The sequence below is a fragment of the Fundulus heteroclitus genome, unplaced genomic scaffold, assembly GCF_011125445.2.
Source record: "Fundulus heteroclitus isolate FHET01 unplaced genomic scaffold, MU-UCD_Fhet_4.1 scaffold_74, whole genome shotgun sequence".
NCBI lineage: Eukaryota > Metazoa > Chordata > Actinopteri > Cyprinodontiformes > Fundulidae > Fundulus > Fundulus heteroclitus.
In genome coordinates this window covers 943958-965992 of record NW_023397186.1, presented here as the reverse complement: position 1 = coordinate 965992, position 22035 = coordinate 943958, and the positions used below count along the sequence as shown (strand labels likewise).

General features: G+C 40.9%; 2 protein-coding genes across 5 annotated transcripts in view; both read right to left on the bottom strand.

The window, feature by feature from the left end:
- The window catches only part of tmod1 (tropomodulin 1), a 28235-nt gene extending 27055 nt beyond the window's left edge, over positions 1-1180 (bottom strand). The window contains exon 1 of one of the 2 annotated variants that reach the window (XM_036134096.1): positions 823-1180. The gene's annotated coding sequence lies outside the window, so the exon portion shown is untranslated. The remainder of the gene's footprint in view (positions 1-822) is intronic. The other variant, XM_036134097.1, reaches the window with a different exon arrangement.
- A 1640-nt stretch (positions 1181-2820) lies between these two features.
- On the bottom strand, positions 2821-21568 carry tdrd7a (tudor domain containing 7 a). 3 transcript variants are annotated; one of them, XM_036134113.1, is made up of 22 exons: positions 21359-21568; positions 19294-19512; positions 19036-19180; positions 16739-16853; positions 16102-16194; positions 15837-15880; positions 14334-14374; positions 13959-14135; positions 12276-13103; positions 11855-12042; positions 10496-10688; positions 9784-9895; positions 9462-9673; positions 9212-9343; positions 8932-9015; positions 8723-8857; positions 8435-8545; positions 7074-7257; positions 6747-6901; positions 5621-5814; positions 5255-5415; positions 2821-3624 (listed from the first exon to the last, which is right to left on the bottom strand). In XM_036134113.1, exons 2-22 carry the CDS (start codon positions 19495-19497, stop codon positions 3368-3370), a joined length of 3765 nt encoding a protein of 1254 aa, XP_035990006.1. In that variant the 5' UTR covers positions 19498-19512; positions 21359-21568; the 3' UTR covers positions 2821-3367. The 3 variants fall into 3 exon arrangements, with proteins under 3 accessions (XP_035990006.1, XP_035990008.1, XP_035990007.1); XM_036134115.1 differs by having other exon boundaries at positions 14334-14371; XM_036134114.1 differs by lacking the exon at positions 21359-21568 and adding an exon at positions 21105-21260.
- Positions 21569-22035: the final 467 nt, after the last annotated feature.

Genomic DNA, 22035 nt, shown 5'->3' with positions numbered 1-22035 from the left:
TAGAAAACAGCTGAGAGACAACTGGTCTGCTTATGTTCGCCACATGTCATAACGCGTTTATAAGAGATACACAAGCGCTTATGGCCCGCATTAAAGTGTCTACTTCACAGATAAAAACACTTGGCATCAAAACAACACATCATTAATCAATACAATGAAGTCTGGACAAACCACAGACTTTTGCTAAAGTTGTCCATTTTGGTTTTAGAAGGCCTTGAACTCCTTTGCGGCTGTGTTTTGTCCATCTTGGAGACAGGTATGAGGTGGTGTGTCATAACTTCGGTGGTGAGCGAAATGAAAGCGTCCTCAGCGCTTTCTTGGGCTTGGGTGCATTCTCCAGGGGTCGCCATGTCCTTATGTTTGATCAAGGTTACTTCACGTCACTTACCTTATGCATGCGGTTTGTTTAGATTTTTAAAATGTATTATAGATACAAATATTAAGGATTTTCTTAGGTGATAGCCTTATTGGAAACAGTCTAATACAAAGATGCTATTTCCCTAAATTTACCACATGCCAAACTCTGAAGGAAAGTCATGGCAGCTCCATGGACTGCGGTTTGTCGTGGATTAATCAATTGTATTACTATAAACACTGCAAACCTGCATCATAATGATAATTTTTAAAAAAGCAAAAACTTTTTCCATATGCCCCGAAAGCTGTTCACACATTTTCAAACAGCAGCTTTCTTGAAGTCCTGCAACTTTAAAACGAAACTCATTTTCTCCATGCAAAAATCAACGCTATCAACCAGAGAAGCAGCTCCGTCTATTTGACCGCTTTATTGCAAGCAGACGGTAACTTTTGCATTAATTTACGTACCTCCTCCGGCGCTATTAATAGCCGGTCGGCTCCACTGGGTGACAGCAACGAATACTTTGACCAGATATGGTTTCCCTCTGGAGCCGCAGTGAGAGCCGCGCTCGGCTGCGAAGCGCACCAACCAACCCCGGCAATCCGTCCGAAATAACAGAGCCGCTCCGCTACACGGAACCGGCCATGACCCTTTGGATGGAGGTGGCTGAATTCAGCAAGAAGTCAATGCGTCCCCTCTCCCGTCTTTGCTCGGTTTGCGAAAAGCCGAATCTAATCTCCCTAAAACGGCAAAGTCAACTTAGTGAGAGGTGATCCTCCTCCTCCTCCCTCTTCCTCCCCCAACACGCGGCTGCCCTGTCACTCCCGTGACGTCACGAAGAGCCGCTGGCTCCATTATCGGACGGCGTCTCTTTTTTTGGTCCTGTGGGTAATGGTCATTTGCGTGATTCGTACCGTACTTTTCGGATTCACTAACAAGCCGTCTGCCAAAGCCCTCTTTGGTGAACCAAGTATTTTCTTTCTGCTAAAAAAAAATAAAAATAAAATATCTGCAACAAAATGCGGCGGCATTATTCCCATTACGGTATTATTTTACCAACAGGTGATCGTTCGGTGTTCAAATTGCTTTGATCGTGTATACGCACAAATAACAGCCTATCCCCCCTCTGTCGTTTGTTAAGAGGGACTCGTCATGGGTGCCCATTATCCGCTCTCATTTTCCCATTGGCCATCGAACCACTCGCACAAAGTATTCGTCTAGATTCTAAAATACATGGTTATAAAACTGAGAACACACATAAAATCTCCTTCTACGCGGATGATAATCTTTTATACTGTACAAATCCAAATTGTTCAATTCCTGCGGTTCTTGAAAAAATGTTTTATTTGGCCGACTTTCGGGCCATCGCATTAATTGGGCTAAAAGCATGATGGCGGTTCATTCCATCATCAAATCAACACTGAACCAATTCTCCTTCAAAGTTTCTACTGACAAATTTACACATTAAGGTATAGAAGTTACAAGACAATTTTCATCCCTCAATCAAAATTTATCACCTCTACTATTAGGACATGGAAACAAATTTAATCACATTTTCACTTGAAATCACATCTTCTCACTTTGCCAATCGCAAGAAACTCATCTTTCTATTCCCTCTATTATAGATTCTTCCTTTACAGAATGGAAGGCCAAGAAATACACTGCCTCTGTGACATATTGATGGCGCGTTTGCCTCCTTTATACAATTACAAAGAATGTATAGGTTAAACAGCAATAACTTTTTCAGATACCTACTGATAAGGGATTATACACCTATTATCCTTTGAAACAGAAAAGTCCACAATTGATGACTGTTTAAATCCCTGCCCATATGAAAACAAAATTATTTCTCTCTCTCTCTCTCTATATATATATATATATATAAAAATAAATTATTAAAAACATCTTTAACAAATTTAAAGAAAGCTGGGAGAAAGATATGGGCATTCAGATCCCTACTAATATTTGGGATGAATTCCTTGAACCTATACACTCTAACACAAAACACTGATCATTTAAAATTATACATGGACTCCATTACTCAAAAGCGAAAAAACCGTCTTCCCTGGTGCGTCATCGACCTGCTATGTCAGTCCTCTGATGGCCTTATCACTGCAAAGAGGCTACTTTTAATCTCATGGAAAGGACTTTCAGTTCCAAACCCCAGAATGTTGCTCAGAGACCTTGCTAAAACTTTGCATTTAAAGAAAATACGTCATGTGATGAAAGAAAAAAAACTGTCTTTTCTTTAAGTAAGGAAACCTCTGAATACCTGCAATCTGTCTCTGTGTGACAAGCGTTTGTGAAAATGATCTTGATCTGCAAGCAGTTGTGTGTTTTGTGTTATATGCAATTTAATTTTATTTACTTTTATGTTAAAAAACAAAAATCTGAGCAATGATACTGTTCAATTTAATCTGTAAAATCTTTTCTGCACAATAAAAACTCAAACAAAAAAATACCTCACTTTTTTTTATTATTTTCAAACAGGAACAGGATTAATTTCCCTTTATGTGTAAATACACACATTTAGTAAAGTAAAACACTGAAATATGAACCATAATGCTTAATGAAAATACAACCATGTACAAACATGCAGTATATTAAAGTAGTTTAACTATTAACCAGCAGCATATCCCACAAAAACACACAAAGTATGGCATGCAAAAGTCACAGCAAACAAACAAAAACAATATAAATCGGTCAAATTTGAACAGTCCTGAGTATGGGGTTTGATTTAGCGACTGATTGGTAACACTAAGCTATAGAAAAGTGTTTCATATTCATCCTGTCCTTAAATGAAAAGTAACCATCTTTTACAGACAACATACCTACCACAAATGATAGATCACTCAGGCCTAAATACAGCCTGATTATTAGCCCTGGAAAAAAAATTAAAATAACAAACAACCGAATCCAGGGAAGTAACCCCCAAAATCCTTTCATGCTTTTTATTTTACAACGAATCAAAACAAAAGGAGCTTGTTTTTACATCTCTGTCCAAGAGTCTGGTTACTCTACTGCTGTCTGTGTGGACACCTCTGCAGCAGAAGACAGCTCATCTCCAATGTCGGCCATGATGCTGTGAATCCAGACGTCCTTCTCCGATGAAGTGTCCACCAGGTAAACCGTCAACTTGCGCTCGCGCAGCTCACCTTTAGCCTCGGGCACATCCTGCACGCTCTCCACCTGAGCTACTAGCGGTCGCTTTTCCACATGATTCCTGAACAACACAGAGGCCTCCTCTGACCACTGCCGTTGTGTCACACCTGCATGATCATACGGATACTGTTTCAATATCATCAAGGAGACAAACAGCCTTTTGCTAACCTTGTTAAAAAAAAAGAGCTGAGTAACTGAATAACCCTAAAAAAACAAACAAAAAAAAAAAAACAAGTAATAATAAGCTCTCCTTCTGGCGGAGGTTTGTAAATATAGAAATCTTTATCATTCGGCTTATAAAGATCACCATGATGAAGAAATTGTTAAAGGGGCAGTGACATCAAATTTCATCTTTCTGAGGTTTTGGAGGTAAAATATGATCTGTTGTGCACTGATGAGGGCGTGTGAATGTCTGAAGTGAATACCTAAGGACCTGCTCAGTGGCTGTCAGCTTTGTTGCTTTGCTCAAAAGCGATCAGATCAGAAAGCAGGTTGTCTTTCTATGTAATTCACAGTTTCCAATCAGAGCACACCATCAAGCAAACAGTCAGCGGCGAGCTGGAGCCGTCTGCCTTCACAGCTGCGATAAACAGCCAGCTCTCCACTATGTGGGCTTTGTATTTCGGTCCCTCTGCGTTGAATCGCGCCGCCAGGCTAAACCCTTTGGTCAACCTGGTCTCGGCTGTCTGACATCCTGCAACACAAACACTTCCAGCAGCTGTAATAATGGATTTTTTTTTTTTTTTTTTTTAATAATGGATTTCTGACGGAGTGTTGCACCCAAAGAGGGGTATGGATGGAGGGGGGGAGGAGTGTGGGGGGTTAGGGTTTGACCGATTTTCCAAATCTGGTTGTAGCCAATCAGAGTCAAGTCTACTTGGTAAAGTGTAATATCATTACACAACTCTCTTACTCAGACAAAAATGTTTGAAGCTTCAGAACTGTCAGTTTAAGTCAGATCTGAATCAAAGACTCCAGACTCGGCTTTATATGGCTTGTATTTAATGAGATATTAACCGTAATTCGGATCAAACACAAACCCAATGCAGCTTTGGAAACAAATACAGGCTTTTTTTTAAAATGAAATTCTTTGGAGAATTTACATTTGCAGCAATATCAAGTACATGAAATGGTTTATACGGTGAAGTCATGGCACCTTCAACAATTCCTGAACAGAGATCACCATCACTCTTGGAAGAAAGGGAGAGGCCTAAATGTTGGAAACAATTGTTTTCTACTTCTACATGTAGTGGGCCCGGGATCGACTCCGACCTGCGGCGCTTTGCCGCATGTCTTCCCCCCTCTTCCTGTCAGCTCACTGTCAATAAAAACGCGTGCCACTAGAGCCGCAAAAATAAATAAATAAATAAAAATGTAGTGGGGTCTAGTACGCTTAGTGTCGGAGCACAACGCTGCCCTCTAGAGTCTAGGAGAAAAGTGCTACTTCAGAGGAAGAGCTGCACGGAGCATAAATGCTGTAGAGGTTGTGTCCTCACATCTCATTTCTGTGCGGAGCGTATGTGCGTGTCAAGCATAAAGCAACCTTAAGGAATCAGAGACTCCCTGCATTTATTGGGGTCCAATTATTCATTAAAAAATTGGATCAACAGGAATTGAAACACAGAAAACACGTCTTAAAAAATGGGTAAAATGGTTTTTAAAGACATAACCAAAATCAAAACATAAAATGAGGGTTATGTAGTAAACGATTTACCTAAAATGATGTGGATAACTCACCTGCTAGTTGTGCAGGAAGAGCCTGGAAGGGCAGCTGTCTGAATTCCTCTATCAGAGGCTGGATTTGAGTGCGGGGGACCAGCTCGTGTTCGCCGTAGTCCAAGTCGTAGACAGAAACCAACCCGTTAGCCAGAATCCCTTTCAACTGCACACGGTGCCAACTAAACAGGAATTGGCGTCAATAAACCCGTTAACCTCAAGTTTCAACAGCAGAACATCTGATATTTCACATTTATCTTTGAATTTAAACATTCGTGTTGACTCAAAAATAAAATTGCCTATTAACATCATCAGATTTTTTAAAAGAATTAAACAACCTTTCTCTATTCGGCAGGGTTAACTCCGCTCGGGGTCCCGGATACTTACTTCTTGTTGAATTTGGCAGCGTAGATGTGTCCTTTCTGGATGTGCATTGTTGTGCTTGTGTTTCCGTTCTGGTTATAGTAAAGGACCATTTCTCCCATCAACACCACCAGCTTGTGGAGGTCCTGCCAAGGCTGTACTATGAAGTAACCTGGGTGGCACGCCACTGGTACAAACACATCCATGTTCTGACCAGGCTGGAAACAAAGGAAGACGACAATAAAGCCTGGATTTGGAAGATTGTGTCAGTATCTGGATGAAATCTCTTTTGTTATTCTATTACAACAGAGGTTCCCAACCACTGGACCGGTACCGGGTCATGGGATGGTACTAAGGTAGACTGAATTTATGGGGAATATTTCTTCAGGCTTTAAATTTCAAATCTGCAGACACTGAAAGTATGAAAGGTGCTGCTGGAACTCAAGCTAGAGTTGGACTTATTAGGAAAAGAACCCAATCAAAAGCCTTTGAGAACGACATTTAAAAACAATAAAATTGGGATCAGAATTACAAGGAGACCTGTCTAATGTTCCCGGTTTATCCTGAAATCACGACAACTGAGTTTGTGTGCATTTGTAACTTGGAAATAGAAAGAAAACTGCAAACAGAGCAAATTAGTCAATAAAATGTTCTTACAGCCTGAAAACACCCACAACTAATGAACGAGTCAAAAGTTATTGACTGATTTGGAAGAATGTTGGTGTGGTTGCAATGCCAGCTTATGACAATAACTGTGTTTAAAACTTTTCACTGAACAATTACGGATCTTTGCTGTTCATAACTCAATACCACAAAGCCATTAAAGCTAAAATGCTTTAAACGTTTTCTATTGAAGAATAAAGAAATAGGTTTGTATGCATGTGGCTGTAATCTTGTAGTTTATTGAATGCTACACCGTTCAGCTGCATGGACGTAAAGTTGGAGAAATTATCTCAACTCATCACTTTCTAATAGTTGACTGAAAGACACCGTAGCCGATTTCATTTGCAGTAAAGTCAGGTTTAACCTAACAATTATTTAGACAGAGAATTAAAGCAAAAAAAATCCAAGTGTATATTTCTTTAAAATACATCATGCGTTTGTATTCGACCTCCTCACATGCAAATTGACAAAGCAGCAAACTACACACCTGGGGGAGGTCCAGCGGAGGGGGCAATGGAAGGGGCTCCCTTCTGCTTTTCAGTGCTACATCTTCTACGTTGCCACGTGGCACAGATGAGGCTTTGATGAGGGGGTTTAGGACCGGGTTACCCAGAGTCCACCGCTCCATGAGAGCAGTGAGATCTAAAACAAAGCAAAAAAAAAAAGCCAATATTTGCATCTCATTTTCAGTTTAATTTCAAAGCAATCATTGTTCCTAAATACAAAAATGTAGCAAAAAAACAAACAATAAATACCATAAATATGGATGTGAATGACAGATCCTTAAAGCATTTATTTTTATGTGTAGTGTTACCTGTGTCCACAATGTTGTTGTCACGGCAGGTCAGTGTGTTGTTGTTCTGCGCTGACACTTTCTGCCACAGCTCGGACTTGACAAGCTGATGGTTGATACTTTGGTGCAACTCCTGACTGTCACCAACATCAAAGAGGTACACAAAGATCACCTTGTCTCCTTTGATCTCTTCTACTTTTGAAATCTGAAATAAAAGCAAAAGGAGCATATCAATTTCAGACAGTGTTTCCCCTACTTTATGTTTGGCGGGGCACCCCGCCCCAACAAATTAAACAGCCCGCCCCCCATGAAGGTCACAGCATGTAGTAAATTCTAAGTCTGTGCATGTTCACGGTAAACTTTAAATACATTTCTAAAGAACGCCGGATCACATTCTGAGCTTTTTCTGTCCCTAGGCTCCCAAAAGGTGGACATGAGTCCTCAGACACATACGCAGAGAGCTCAATGTCACAACCGCGTACGCGACATCACACTTTAAGCACCTGCAGCGTCAGCCTCTCTGTGGTGTGGTGGGTGCCTGCTGTGGGAAATGTAGGGAGTTTGTCACAAGAAATGTAGCCAACTATGAAGATTAAAATGTCTGCGGAGTGTCAGCCCAATAAAACAAAGTCGCTCCTTTACCTTCAGCTTAAAGTCACCTGGGTTCACGCACAGGTAAACTCTTGTTGTTAGATAGACCCCCATGAATGTATCAGAAACAGATCCCAAATGTAATAAAATAAAACTTTAATAAAGCTGAGTTCAAAAATATTTTAAACTCTGGCAGATCTAGATTCAAAGACATTTTCATTCAATAAATAAGTAAGAAGGACGAAAGGCAGGTAGCCTTCAAAATAAAACCAGGTATAAAGATACACGATAGAGACAGAAACATAAAATACATAAGCTTATATTCCGTGATATTGATGGAAAGCTAAGTAGAAGAAAAATCTTTGCAACCATCCAAAACAGAAGTGGTACTATATTAATGCTCACCCCACCCCCAGAGCTCTGCATTTTTATTTATTTTCTGCATTTTCTTTAAAAGCCCAAGCTACAGGAGGGTGATGTAGATCCCTGCATATGTCTGAATAACCTTTTATCGAATCAAGGCGTATTTGTAGGTCAGTTAGTGTAACCGCGGGCATTCTGACCACAGCATCGCATAATGACACCATGCAAAATTTGTAAGCGGCTTAAAAAGTTTGGACCGGTTTACTTAAACTGAATGTGCACAATTATTTTTTTCCTGCACCTTGATGCACATACTCTACTTTATCGGGTAGTTAACTTATGTTACTCTTTAATTGTTGGCTCGATTTAGATTTTATTAAAATGCTCAGTTCTTTGAAGCCATGTCCTCCACACATAACAGATGCTACCTTCATTTTGAGCTCTTTTGCTCCTAGAACAGTCTCCTTCAGTAACGACAAGGCTTCTTGGCTCCAGCCTTCCTCTGGAACGGTGAGGTCAGCCAGTTGACATTTGACAGTCTACAAAAAAACAAAAACACACAACTAAGAAGATTTTCCTGCACTAACAAGAAGTGGATAGACAAGGAATAAAGTTTGTAACCAGATTCATGATGAATGAATATTTTTAGAACTAGTCACCATACGACGGACGATGTGATGCAAAAAAAACAAAAATCAAAAAAAGGTGTATCTGACCTGTGGGGGGATGATGATATATTCCTTTAAAACATGCTGAGGAATCTCTCGAACTTCGGTGAACGTAACAGTCGCTGTGACTCCCAAGTCAATGAAGAGAATCTCCATCACTCGGTTGTCGTGCATGTACGTAATCTAAGGGAAAAAGAAAATAAAAACATTTTAATTTGTAAGCATTTTGGAGAACTGTTTCAGAATCCAGCTCTTACCTCCGCTCTGGCCCATTTATCCTTGTATCGGGCTAAACAGAGCTTGCCGCTGAAGGGTCTGCAAACCAGGGACTCTGAAGTGACCTTTAAAGAAGATTTTTGAAGAATATAAACACTGACAGGTTGCCATCACGGCTAAAGTGATTGTCAGTCACTAAAGCAACCATTTTAATACATCCAATCAACATTCAACCCACTTAAATTTATTCCAATCCTATTTTTACTCAATTCCTGCACTTAGGTCTCATGGACACGTGGCAATTGTTAAACGGGGTCTTACCTGGGATGTCAAAAAAGCTTCAACGTCCTCCAGTAGCTTTTTCAGTCTGGCTGTTCCTCGGGAGGGCAGCTGGCAGATGATACTCCCATCTGCACACATGCTTGACACAAACACATCCTGAAGGACATTTTCCTGCAGGAAACAAAGAGAAATTAGTCGTTCTGTGTAACGCTGACTTCTGAATGGCTGCTACGGGCTACTAAAACACGCAGTAAACCTATATGACAACGATCCTGGTTTGTGCACATACAAACAGCGGGTTATTCATCGTATTGTCCTGGAGAGCCTTCAGGCACATGGAGCTGACGTTCACATCATCCTCTTCAGATGTATCGTAAAGCACCACTGTGGGCATTTCGTTGTGTTGACGTGGCTTCAACGTCTCCATCCGCAGGATCTTTCCCACTGCCAGTTTATCCAAAGTGGACAGCACTTTTGGGTCACAGCTGAACGCCTCCAACCCTAGCAGGAGGCAGATACAGGATAGGATGCAGAAGGAATGATTAATAATTACCCGTGACCTAAAAAGCGTAAATCTGCTGCCGTTTAGTTTTCCTCCGCCGTGTATGCACCTGCTAGCCTGACATTAGTAGCTTGGAAGGGCAGAGTGAGAAAGTCCTGATGCAGTTCCAGGAGACATTTCCTACTGGTCTCTACAGAGAAGCCATAGTCCATATAGAACACCTATCACACACAGAGAGAAAAAAAATATAAATAAAAACGTGACCAGAAAAAAGAGCAGCGAGTCATAATTGGATAGATAAAATGGCACAATTGTGCTTAAAATATGTCAAAACCATGATCACATCACCTTTTCTAAGATTATGCTTAAACAATTAGACGGTAGTAGCAAGTTCAGGGGATGAATAACTATTGCTGGATGAGAAAGCCAGCAGGGAGGTCAGCATGATTCAAATGGCTAAAGGACAGGATAACACTGTGGGTGCAAAAGCAAGCCTACAGTCCTAGTTTTCTGCACCCTTTAACCTTTTCGCGAACGTTCTCAACACTATAAACTTTATAAATCTCATTTGACAGTAGCGCTCAGTTGTGAATTCAACGTAGAGAGAACCAGAGCCGAGGGGAAGAATCTGTTTATTGAAGAGCTCCGACTGAGTAAATCCAGAAATCTGAAACTAACGGCGAAGCAACCAGCAGAAAACCATAAACTGCACCGAAACGTGTAGAAAAGTTTGTCTTAAGATGACAGGTGGAAATGCTTCACTGTGCATGACAACTTTTACAAAGCTAATTGACAGACATTTTGACATTTAAGCAAGTTACCTTGACCTTGTTGCCGTTCACGACCTCCATCACCTGCGCTCTGCCCACCTCATCTCCATCTTCCCCAAGGACTGCCACCAGCTGACCAACCACTGGCTCACATACAGGGATGCTTGTGGAGTTTTTGGTGTAGAAGGTCTGCATGACATCCTCCATGGCTTCCTGAGCATCTGAGTAGTTCTGACCTACATACCTGAGCACAGATAAAAGCCCTTTAAATCCATAGGGGATGAGCGTTTTCACCTGTGGCTCTGAGTTGGGCCGACTTTGAGCCCATCGTTCTGTACTGATTTAAGGTCAACATCAACAGAGAGCACCACATGAAAGTAGGACCCAAAAGGAGCAGTCTTCAGACACTGTTGTGCTTATTAATATGAAAGTTAATCTGTTTTTCTTTTCCCTTTTGGAATGATGATTTGCATTGTGAAGACGGGGCCCAAAAGTACCGGTGGACTCCTGAATGCAACAGTGGGAGATGGATGGGTTGCTATTTTGGACGCTGCTGCTTTGTGTAATGACTCACTGCTCAGGTCAGTTAGGTCTCCTCCTTTTCACACTACATCTCTCTGTGCAACACGTACAAAACTACTAGATTCTCAAAGGCTTAACTGGTCAGTAAAAAGCTTTTGAGGACGGCAGTGATGGAGCACGTCTTCCCCTTCTCCCGTTGCCCTTCATCCTTTTCAGCTACCAGTAAATAGCAAACACAAAACATTAGAAAAAGGAATAAAAGCTGCATTGTCCAAGGTGCTGTGCTCGCTCTCGACTAAAGGTGCGTCCACACGAACGAGTTTTCTGTGACTGGAGCGACCGATTTACAAGTTAACCCTTTGAACAGGAGCAACACAGAAGCGACGCAAAGCGACGAAACAGACTGGTTTCAGAAAATCAGAACCTTTGTGTCTTGCTGCGACAGCCAATCAGGAACTGGATGTGAGGTGGAATGACGGACTGCGACAGAGACAGATAGTGGCGGTCTGCGGCCGCCCTGAGAAGTACGACTCAACCAACAACAGCTACGCAGACAAGTCCAGAAAGGAGCAAGCCTGGAGAAAAGTGAGTGAGGAGACTGGAGTAGCAGCTAAATTAAAGCGTCACTAGATGGCGCCATTGTACTCCTGTATTTCTTGCTTTCCATGCGTATTGCTGGTGATATATCAGCCAAACAGCAGCACACTAAACGCGTTCACTTCCTGAACGCGCCTTCAGGTTGAAGCCTCCCATTCAACTAAAATCCTTCCTCATAAGCGATTTTTACATCTTTGGCAGGAAATCCCATGAACATGCAACAAAGATAAGACACAGCAACAACTACAGAGCACTAAAGTCTGCTACGACACGAGCAATAATGCACCATACCGGATGGTGAGCGCGTTGGTGCTCTTGGCCTCGGCAACCAACACGGAAGGACAGTGTTCCTGGGGCCGGGTCAGCGGCGGAGGAATCACAGGACCCAGTAAGTCCAACCCAGAAGGGAGTGGGCTGGTTTTGGTCTGCTCGCTGTTAGTCAGGCTCATGTCAGCTTCGCTTGAGTAATATAAAATTGCCTTAAAGATGGAAAGTATGAGAAAGAAAAAACACAAAAAAGTACGAATAAGGCAACAAATAAGCAGGAAAGCAATGGGAGGCAGACAGAACGCAGTTAAGTATATTTAAAAAACTATTAGTTTTCAGTTATAATAATCAGTAGAAAAGCTCTTACGCATACTCTAATATAAGTTCAAACTTTAAACTTAGATGTTTTTAAACAGTTAAACACCGGGCAGTCTCATTCACTTACCTTCTTCTTGTTATTTGGCAACGGGTACTCCACGGTACAAATGTCACACAACACACACAGGTTATCCAGAATCTCTTCAGGGAAGGGCGTCTTGTACACGTCCATGAAGAATCTGGGCAGCGCGTCGGCCCACAGGCCTTTACTGCACTTTGAAAGGAGCTCCTTTATTTTCTGACGCACCTCGTCGGACACTACGAGAGGACAAGGCTTCGAGGGAGGACTGGGAGCAGAACTGGAAGGGGACGAGAACGTGGCTTTCAAAAGAGGAAGAACGTCTTGGTCGGGCTGGAGTGAGGAAGAGGAAGAGGACGCGTTGGTCGACGCGAGGGCGGTCCAGGTAGGGGCTAAAAGGGGAGCGCTTCGGTTTGGAGGAATTGTGGGAAAGGTCTGACTTTTACCGTCTTCGCCTGCAGATACAGTGTGATTAGCACCCTGGGGGAGTCGGGGAGCTAGAGCCGGGTTCGGGGCAGGGCTGCGTAATGTCACTGATGGAAGCACTTTGCCTGAAGCAGCAGCACCAGACTGTGGAGGAAAAATAAAGGTGGGGCTAGCCAGGGGGCTTCTGGGGGAATCTCTAGTTTTAGAGGAAGGGGACGGCGTTTTAGAGGAAGGGGACGGCGTTTTAGAGGAAGGGGACGGCGTTTTACAGGAAGGGGACGGCGTTTTAGAAAGCTGGTTAGATGCTGAGGGATGAGAAGAAACAAGTGTTGAATTGGGGCGTGACACTGGAGAGCAGTTGTTGCTGCTGACGGGGCTGGCAGGGGACGAGGAAGGCAGAGGAGGGAAGATGAGTTGGTCGCCGCGGTTAGAGATGCAGGCTTTCTCCACCTGGAATTAGACAAAATTTAAGAAATCAACTCAAACTTTAAAAAAAAAAAAAAAGAACATATAAATCCAGTAGAAGGGCAATCAGCAAACACTTTACGTTTTGTAAAACCAACTCGGCCTAATTGGTGAAGAACTGACACTTTGACAACACAGAAACTGAATAAAAACCCACATGAATTCTTCAGTGATGTTACGGCCTGGCTGGTAGGCTACAACAGGAGACTATAAGATCACTTTATTCTGCTAATGAACAAACAAAAGCTCCTCATATGAAACGTGAAAGCCAGGGAAATCAGTGGGGCAATGCATAAGTGGGGAACATGAACAGGTTCTACAATGTGCAAGCAAAAATCAAGGAACAAAAAAAAGTGGCAGGACACTAGTCTCAAAACACACCAGTCCAGGAATACCTACTCATTATAATGGCCTGTTCATTTTAATTCGTGTTTTTGTCCTGACTTATTACCTGTTAAATTTGTACAGTATTCTTGCCCTGCTTTGAAAGGCGCCTAAATAAAAAGATTATTAGTATTAGAGATTTGAAGTCAAGCTTTAAATAACTGAGGAGCTCACCAAGTCCATATTAATGTTTAGAGTGCTGCAGAGCAAAGCTAAATTCCTAACTATCAAGGGTCCTAATTGTAATATTTGTTCATATTGCTCTGGAAAAACGGCGAGCGCACATCTTCCTTTCCCACTAAAACAAATTAGTCCATCTGTTCGTCCACTTGGACATGTTTCTTGTTTTACTTTAGTCTTCCTGGTGAGACGGACACACCTGCTGTAACATGTGGAGGACGTTTCAATCTAAAGTCTACGGTCACCCTATGGCAGAAATTTCCCCCAGGGACTCACCATGCAGATATGTGGCCACTTATCCAGATCGATGAGTGCCTGAGGATGAAGCTTCTGCACGAACATATCACTGTACTTATCCGACAGCTTGGACATCCACACTCCATTAGGGCATCTCTCCAGAAGCTGCTTTACTCTGCTCTGCACCAGCGCCACGTCATACGGATCCAGATCAATCTGTGTGAAGAAACCCAGCATTAATATGTAACCTTTGATGTGCTCCTACCCATGGGGGGAAACTTTCTGCCACATCTAATCTAATTAGATACATCTTGTTTATATTATATAACTAGAAAACGCCACAGATTCTTCATGGCACTAAATAAATGGAAATATAAATGGATAAACCGCTGCCCAGGTAAATAAGGTCCGTACCTGGGGTTTGCTCCGGACAGAGACTTGGTTCAGAGCGCCTGCTGAAAACGGGACAAAACGAGTCAAAAGGTCACTTACATCTGCAATCAGTCTGCATGTACAGTGTTCCCAATGTTAGCATCACGTCATTATTAAATTCTTATAATAGCTTTGATTTCCATCGAGAAATAAAATGCTAGATCATTTTATTATCTAGGTAATCGGCATTGTGAACATTACACATTCTAACTCAAAATAAGTGGAAAATGTATCAATACAATTCTACAGGAGGTGAATGTTAGCTTGGCAGCATTTTTCTTCCTATAATAATTATTATTTAAACACAAAAATGCTTCCAAGATAAGATAAGACAGGCTTTATTGATCTCACATTGGAGAAATTCACTTGTCACATCGGCTCAGTAATCAATAATCAAAAGAAGGTGCCAAAAGGAGGAAAAGGTGCATCAGGTATATACAGTGTGTCCATATATATACAGTGGATCAAAAAATAAGAAAAAGAAAAATACAAAAAGGAAATAAAGCAGAGATTTAGGATGTCTTATGTACATTCACGGTGACTATATAGATATGTATTGACGTACATTAAAGTGGTAATAACAGCAGAAATCATTTCCCTGTCAATTACTGGAGTTGTAGAAGCACTTTGATGCACGGAGACGACCACTTCAGGCTTAATCAAAGTTTATAATTCTTCTGAACAATGTTTGGAATGACCCATCCTGGTCTGATTTTCAGAGTAGAATGCACACTAGCATACACATACAACATTTTAAGAGCTTTGTGCATAATTAACTCCCTCTGCATGTGTTTCACATAATAACTGACCTCAAGGAATGAACTTCCCACTGCTATTAATTTGAGAAAACGTTCATTTAGAGATTCAATTGCACAGAATCAGCAGCATGTAGGTCATGACTGTTGAGTCTAGTGGTTTTCTACTACCCTGCAACACCTACCAGAAAATTAATAACTATAAAGAAGTACGACTGAAAACAGTGTTACTGGACTAGTTATTTTGAATACAAATGTACGTCACAATGTGCTTTAAATACTGTCATGAATTACCAGCATTTCTTTTTTGTTTGAAAGCCTTTAAAATCTGATTTATATATTTAAAGTAATTAAAAACAGACAAAATCATTTTGTCAGCAGTGCACGGCGACAACACTGGGAGAAAGCTCCCACTGAAAAGGTGCCATTGGGGGGAAAAAGGTCAAAAGGTGATTGCTAGTTCAACCACAGAGGAAGAAACGGCAGAAATGAGAAAAGGCATTTGCTGTAATTGACATTCACACAAATAAAGCGAACTTCCTGGTGAGGGGTAAATCTTTCAGTAAATACCCAGTTATCAAACCAGCAACACATCGCCACCTACTGGACATAAGTATAAAACTAGAGCCCTCCATGAAAAAGCCAGCTGCCAAGCTGATCCAAAAAAACAGTATGAAAGTGAACACAGAAAGCACCAGGAAGCATTAATGTAGAAAAACGGAAATCCTACCTCTGGGATTCTTGTTTACAGGGCTCACCGGAGACTGTTTTATCCTGTGGAAACAGTCAAGTACAAGCTTTTAACTAAATGGACACATATTTATTCTGCTAGCAAACTATGAATCCAAACAGTGAATCCAAATTGACAGTATTGTACATTGAAAAACTCTTTGCCAGAATAATTTTTTTAAGGTTTATTTATAAACTAACATACACAACTTCTAAAAATAATTTTAAAAACAAGCGAAGGCTGATCAATTTTTCTACATGCTCACTTTTCAGGTGTGACATTCTCTTTTGCAGCTGGTGGCGGAGACGATACCCTATGTTCAACGGGGGTGACCAATCTCAACTTTTGGTCCAGCTGCCTGTGATGTCAGAACACAAGCAAATCATTTCCTCCAAGAATTTACTGATATCCACCAGTGACAAAGAGGATCCAGCCAACAAGGTGGTCTTCAAATACGCTAATACTTCTTGATGATTGACGGATTTTTATTGCTCCTAGGGCTGGATGATAATTCAACAACAATATATATCGATTGATAGACCTATATCGATGATAGTAAAAAAATATATATATATTACAGTCATAACATCCTCCCAACCAATCAGAAACACAGGAACCAAACATCTAAGAGTACAGAGAGCACGCGTTTTGTTTTTTTAAACTTGCAGTTTTGGTAAAAAGTTGGTTGAATAAAGGGATAAGTTTGAATTCAGTTTTTGTGTGTTCTGTATCTAAAACTGGGTCACTAAGCAACAGCATAAAATGTCCAGGTGCTGCCACTTAAAATCTATGTTTTAAATTTGTTGATAATTATCAATATCGAGCAATATGATTTCCATTTTATCTATATGCTTTTTATTTTTCTATATACTCCAACCCTAATTGATCCAAACTGTGCCTACCTAAAATCTCCTGAGGCACTGCAGCCCCTGTGTCCGCCACGGGGCCCCGAGCGGTTTGCTGTCCAATTAGAATAATTCCCAGCGGATGGCTGGCGGAGAGAGGACTGTGGGAACACTGAAACAATCAAAGAACGAGAGAGTTAATGCAAAAAAAAGAAAAAAGAAAAAGAAGAAAAACAATTATCAAAACTGGTCTATTCTGCCTTGAACCAAATGAGTTTAAGTATCGTAGTACTTTGTCAGACACTGAAAGACCTGAAATCTACAGCTCTGACCTTAAAAAATAATTTATGCCATATTTGCTCCAACCTTCCAATCCTTTTCTATAATAAATTAAATGGTTGCTGCCATTTACAGCATAGCAACTAATTTTTCAGTGTCAAATCAACATAGCAAATTACAGTAATATACTTAATATATAGTTTAATGGCTGTCTTACATTGAATTTCAAATCAGTATTGGTTCAAATGTTTTTGTGACGTTGCCCAGAATAAGCGACGTCTGTAGCTCAGCCACTGTGGGGTATAAAAGCGGCTCCGTCTTGTACGCACCTCTGTAGGGAGCACAGTTGCCACCCCACTGACTTTTCGGACTGCTTAAGTGATCCTGCTATCTGTGAAAACCCACCTACAGCCAGAGCAAAGACAGCCAAGGAGACCCACTCCACTCGCACATTGCAAATGAATCATGCACCGGCAGCTGTGTGCTGCCGGTGATCCAGCCTTGGATTACAAAGCGGGAACTAAAACAAAATTCTTATTTTAATTTCATCTGCAAAAGGGACTTTGAACCACTGAGCAACAGTCCAGTTTGTTGCCTCTTTAGGCCAGGCAAGATGTCTCCAACGTCGCTGACTCATGTGTGACTCCAGAAATGCTACCTTTGTAGCCCATGTGTAGGATTTGTCTGTGTTGTGGCTCTTTATGCAGCGACTCCAGCCTTGACCCACTCCTTCTGAAGCTCTACCAAATTATTGAAAGGATTCTGCTTGACAATCATCTCAGGGCTGCAGTTATCATTTTTAATGGTGCAGTTTTTCCAACCACACTTTCCTTCCAATCAATTTTCTATAAACATGTTTGGATACAGAACTCTGAACAAAAAAGTTCTTTAGCAATCACTTTTTGTGGCTTACCCTAGTGGAGGGTAAGGGTCTACACACCCAGACAGACCATTTAAATGCTCAGGAAACCCTGGCAGGTGTTTTGAGTTAATCAGCTGAGGGGGGTGGGGCACAGTGAGATTTCAATATTTTCACAATATTCTTATTTTCTGAAAACTTCATTTCTGTACACAAAATAAAAATACCATATTTTTCAGACTATAAGTCACCCTTCTTTTCATAGTTTGGCCGATCCTGCGACTTATAGTCAGGTGCGACTTAGATCTCAATTTTAAATGGTAAATCATACTGAACGTGAACCATGGAGTAAACATTACCGTCTATAGCCACAAGAGGGCGCTCTTGTGAAACCTATATGTTGCTCTTGCACCACTTAAAAATGTATTAAAACATTAACTTATAAACAAGACTTAACACATGTACATATGTTGTTTCGCTGTCTCACTATGCATTCACACAGCGGAATGTAGAGTGCTCAAAGGAAACAGACTACGACAGAACCCTGTTATTCGGCTGTCTGTGAAGCTAATAACAGCTGGCGCTAGCTTACAGGTCTGCTGTCCGGCCGGGTTACAGCTTAGCCGATGCACGTGAGCTTTATATTGCTCTGAAACATTTGTGCCATACTGTTAGCTTAGCACAAAGCACCACTACGTTCACGGTCTAGTTTCAGCGTAATCAGACCAAAATGCTCTGATGAGAACTTTCCGTGTTGGAGTTGGTGGCCCATTGTGCTATTTTACCCCATTCCACCTCCCAGGTATGTCCCATACTATTCAGCTGATTGTGGATGCAGCTGTGCAATTGAATAAATTGCCTTTACAAGATTAAATGTCAGTTTTTAGTCTTGGATTGTGTGAAATAAATGTCTAAATAAATACGACTTTTATTGCGGAGCGACCTATATTTTAAAAAAATATAGTACTAGTAATATTATACCCTATATGTACTGGATCTCTAATATATGAGTTTTACTTTCTGAAATGAGTGATAAAAAGACCTTCTCACGATATTCTGACTTTGAGATTTAGCTGTACATCCTGTAAATGCTTAAGGGTGTGAAAAGGTTCAACTGCTTTAGGATATTTGCAAAGAAAATTGACCGAAAGTGTATGAGGAACCCAAACATTGTCTTTTACAATGAGGAGTTCACATCTAAATAAATGCCTCATACCATTAAGCATGTAGGGATTGAAGGGTTTGTATCTCATCTTGCAGTTGACGACCTGGGAGCGGCCGGATTTCTTTGAGCTCCTCTGTCTGGCAATCAGCTCAGCAATGTGAGCCGTCTCTGCGCACACAGCAGCAAGGCATCTCAGCTATAGAACAAAAAACAATGGGGGTTTTACCAAAAAAAATTCAATTTCAAATTAAATGAACGAGCATCTTGGAAGGCAAGCGAACCGTGTAAAAACAACAACCAAGCCCTTACCTCTCCCATGCGGTTCTCCAGCTTCACCACGGAGGGAATGCTTTTGAGGTAGTCCTCCAGCTTTGAGAAGCCCAGCTTCCTCAGTGGGATGAACTCCCCACACAGTGAGTGATACTCTGACTGGAGGTTATTGACAGACACACCAGTCTTGCTAGACTGGAGGACAGCCCTCAACATTTTCTTTACCGACTCGGTGTCCGACATCTTACTTGACAAAGTCTGAAACAAATAACAAACAACGAGAAAGCGTTAATATAAACTAAGTGCAACAATTAAGAAATAAACTCTGAAGCCTGTGGTTCGCAACTTAGACCGCCTTGATATAAATGATGTAGTCTCATGTTTTGTCTCTTTAAAAAAAAAATCTCAATATTTTTAAAACCTTGATCTATTACGCAGCCTTAAGCTAAAGGCTGTCTGAAATCGCAGCAGGCCAAAGCTTCTTTCCTACGTGATATTTTTCTTACTGTTGACCTCTTGAATTGTCAAGGAGCAGGAGCTATAATTACAACATTCAGGTAACCCGTCTTGTTTGATTCCCTGTCCAGCTGTGTTTGATACATCTGAACCAGTGAATCTGACCTTTTTAAAAGGATATTCTTGAACATATTAGGCCATCAGGTTCTCCTTGTGATCTGGCTCCCCCTCGGTTATTTTTCCCCAGCAGAGGGCAGATCATCCTCGCTACTGTAAACAGCAGCTTTCTGTCAGGTGTTGTTGTCCCTGTAAGTTTTAAGCACGCTGTGGTGCAGCCTCCACCTCAGGAAGCCTGGCCTTGACCAAACTGTTTTAGCAAATTTTAGGGCAATCTCCAAGCTGCCTTTTAATTCTAAAGTTTTAAAAAAAGTTGTCCTATCCCAGGTTAAGCCCGTTTTAGATGAGTAAAGGATTGTGGAGGTTTTTCAATCAGGTTTTAAAACTCAGAATAGTACAGAGTCTGTTTTAGTGAAAGTTTTTAATGACATATTCAGGGCAAATGATTCGGGTGAATATGTTTTTCTTGTTTTGCTTAACCTAACTGCTGCTTTTGACACAGTGGATCACAATATTTGATTATCTCTTTTACAAACCCAACTAGGTTTTAGTGGTATTGTATTAAAATAGTTTAGGTCTTATTTGTCAGACAGAACCATGTCTATAAACACTGATTCACTCCTTTACATTATGGGGTTCCTCAGGGCTCAGTCCTTGATCTGCTGCTTTTTTCTCTTTATTTGCTTCATTCAGGTTCAATACTCAGTAAACATGGGATCTCCTTTAATTTTTATGCTGACAACAATCAGATATACATGCCAGTAAAAAAAAGAAAAAAGAAAAAAAAAGGCCTTTTCGATCAAGCCCCTACTATTGTGTCTTGAATACATTAAAGCGTGGATTGCTTTACATTTTTTAACCTTAAATGACAAGAAAACAATGGTGATGGTGTTTTACTCCAGCAGCTTCTGTGAAACCATCTTCTGTTGGGTTGGGCCCCTTGGCGCATTATTTAAAGCAGACCCGTCTCAAACTTGGGCTTTAAACTGAACAGTGACCTTAAACTAGATCGCCAGGTGGGAGCTGTGGTCAAGTTCAGTTTTTAATCACCTTAGGCAGGTGGCACAGATAAAGCCGATTCTCTTAAAGCAACATTTCGAAACAGTAATATTCACGCAGCTACGACAAAGTGCTGTACAGAGAATAATCTAAAAACATTTAAAAACAAACAAGATAACAGAAACATAAAAGGGAAGAGCAAAAGCATTCAACCGTGTTAAAAGCCAAGGAATAAAAATGTGTTTAAAGTCACGTTAAGTATTTTAAGTCAGCATTACCACAGCTAGCACTCCAAAAACCGAGCTAGACTTGGCAGAACCGCGTCCCACGTGAATGAAGTCTGCTAACGTTAGCTAGCAGCATCAGCTCGTTGGCGGCTAATTCTCGTCTCTCCGTTTGAAACATCGGATAACACTAACTTCACCATTTGAACCACGATAGACTTTTTTTTTTTTACCCGACAGTTTTACAACATACAACGCAGAATGTTGCAGTTAAGGTACGGTTTTTCTTTTTTAAACGCGGAAAATACCTCTTTGGAATAGCCAACCGTCCACTCTCCTCTTCTTCGCAGAAAAAAACGGTTACGCCCTGAAGATCGAAGACGAAGAGCCTGATAGGTCCGTTTTTTTTAACCACCCCGAATGTCTTTATGTAATTTTATGTAATGACGATTCAAATATAAATATATCTAACATCAGTTAATTTAACTTTGTATATCTTGTTTAACACACTATTATCACCTCTACTTTTTAAATTATACCTTTACGTTTGTCTTCTTCTTCTTCTTCTTGGTATGGAGTTTTTGCACTTGCGGTTCTTCTTCTTCTTCTTTTGTTTTATGGCGGTTGACAAACAACGTTTGGTGCATTACCGCCACCAACTGAAATGGAGTGTGGATCGGGATTGCCCTAATCTAATATCCTGAGTTTTTGCGGTTAGAAAAAAAGAAAAACCTTTAAGGTGTACATTACTGCTACCAACTGGTATTGAGTGTGACTTCCCAAGTATACGTAGTAATCAAATGATGTTAATCAAATTTGTTTTCTTTAGGAATCGAATAACAATTTGCATATGTTTAATCCCTAAACTCCTTTATAATAAACGTTTATTTAGTTCTTCAAAATTATCACCCCACAATTATTTTTTCTTGTTCATATTTCAATATAAAATGAATGAAGTCCTGTATGTCCATCTATCTATCTATCT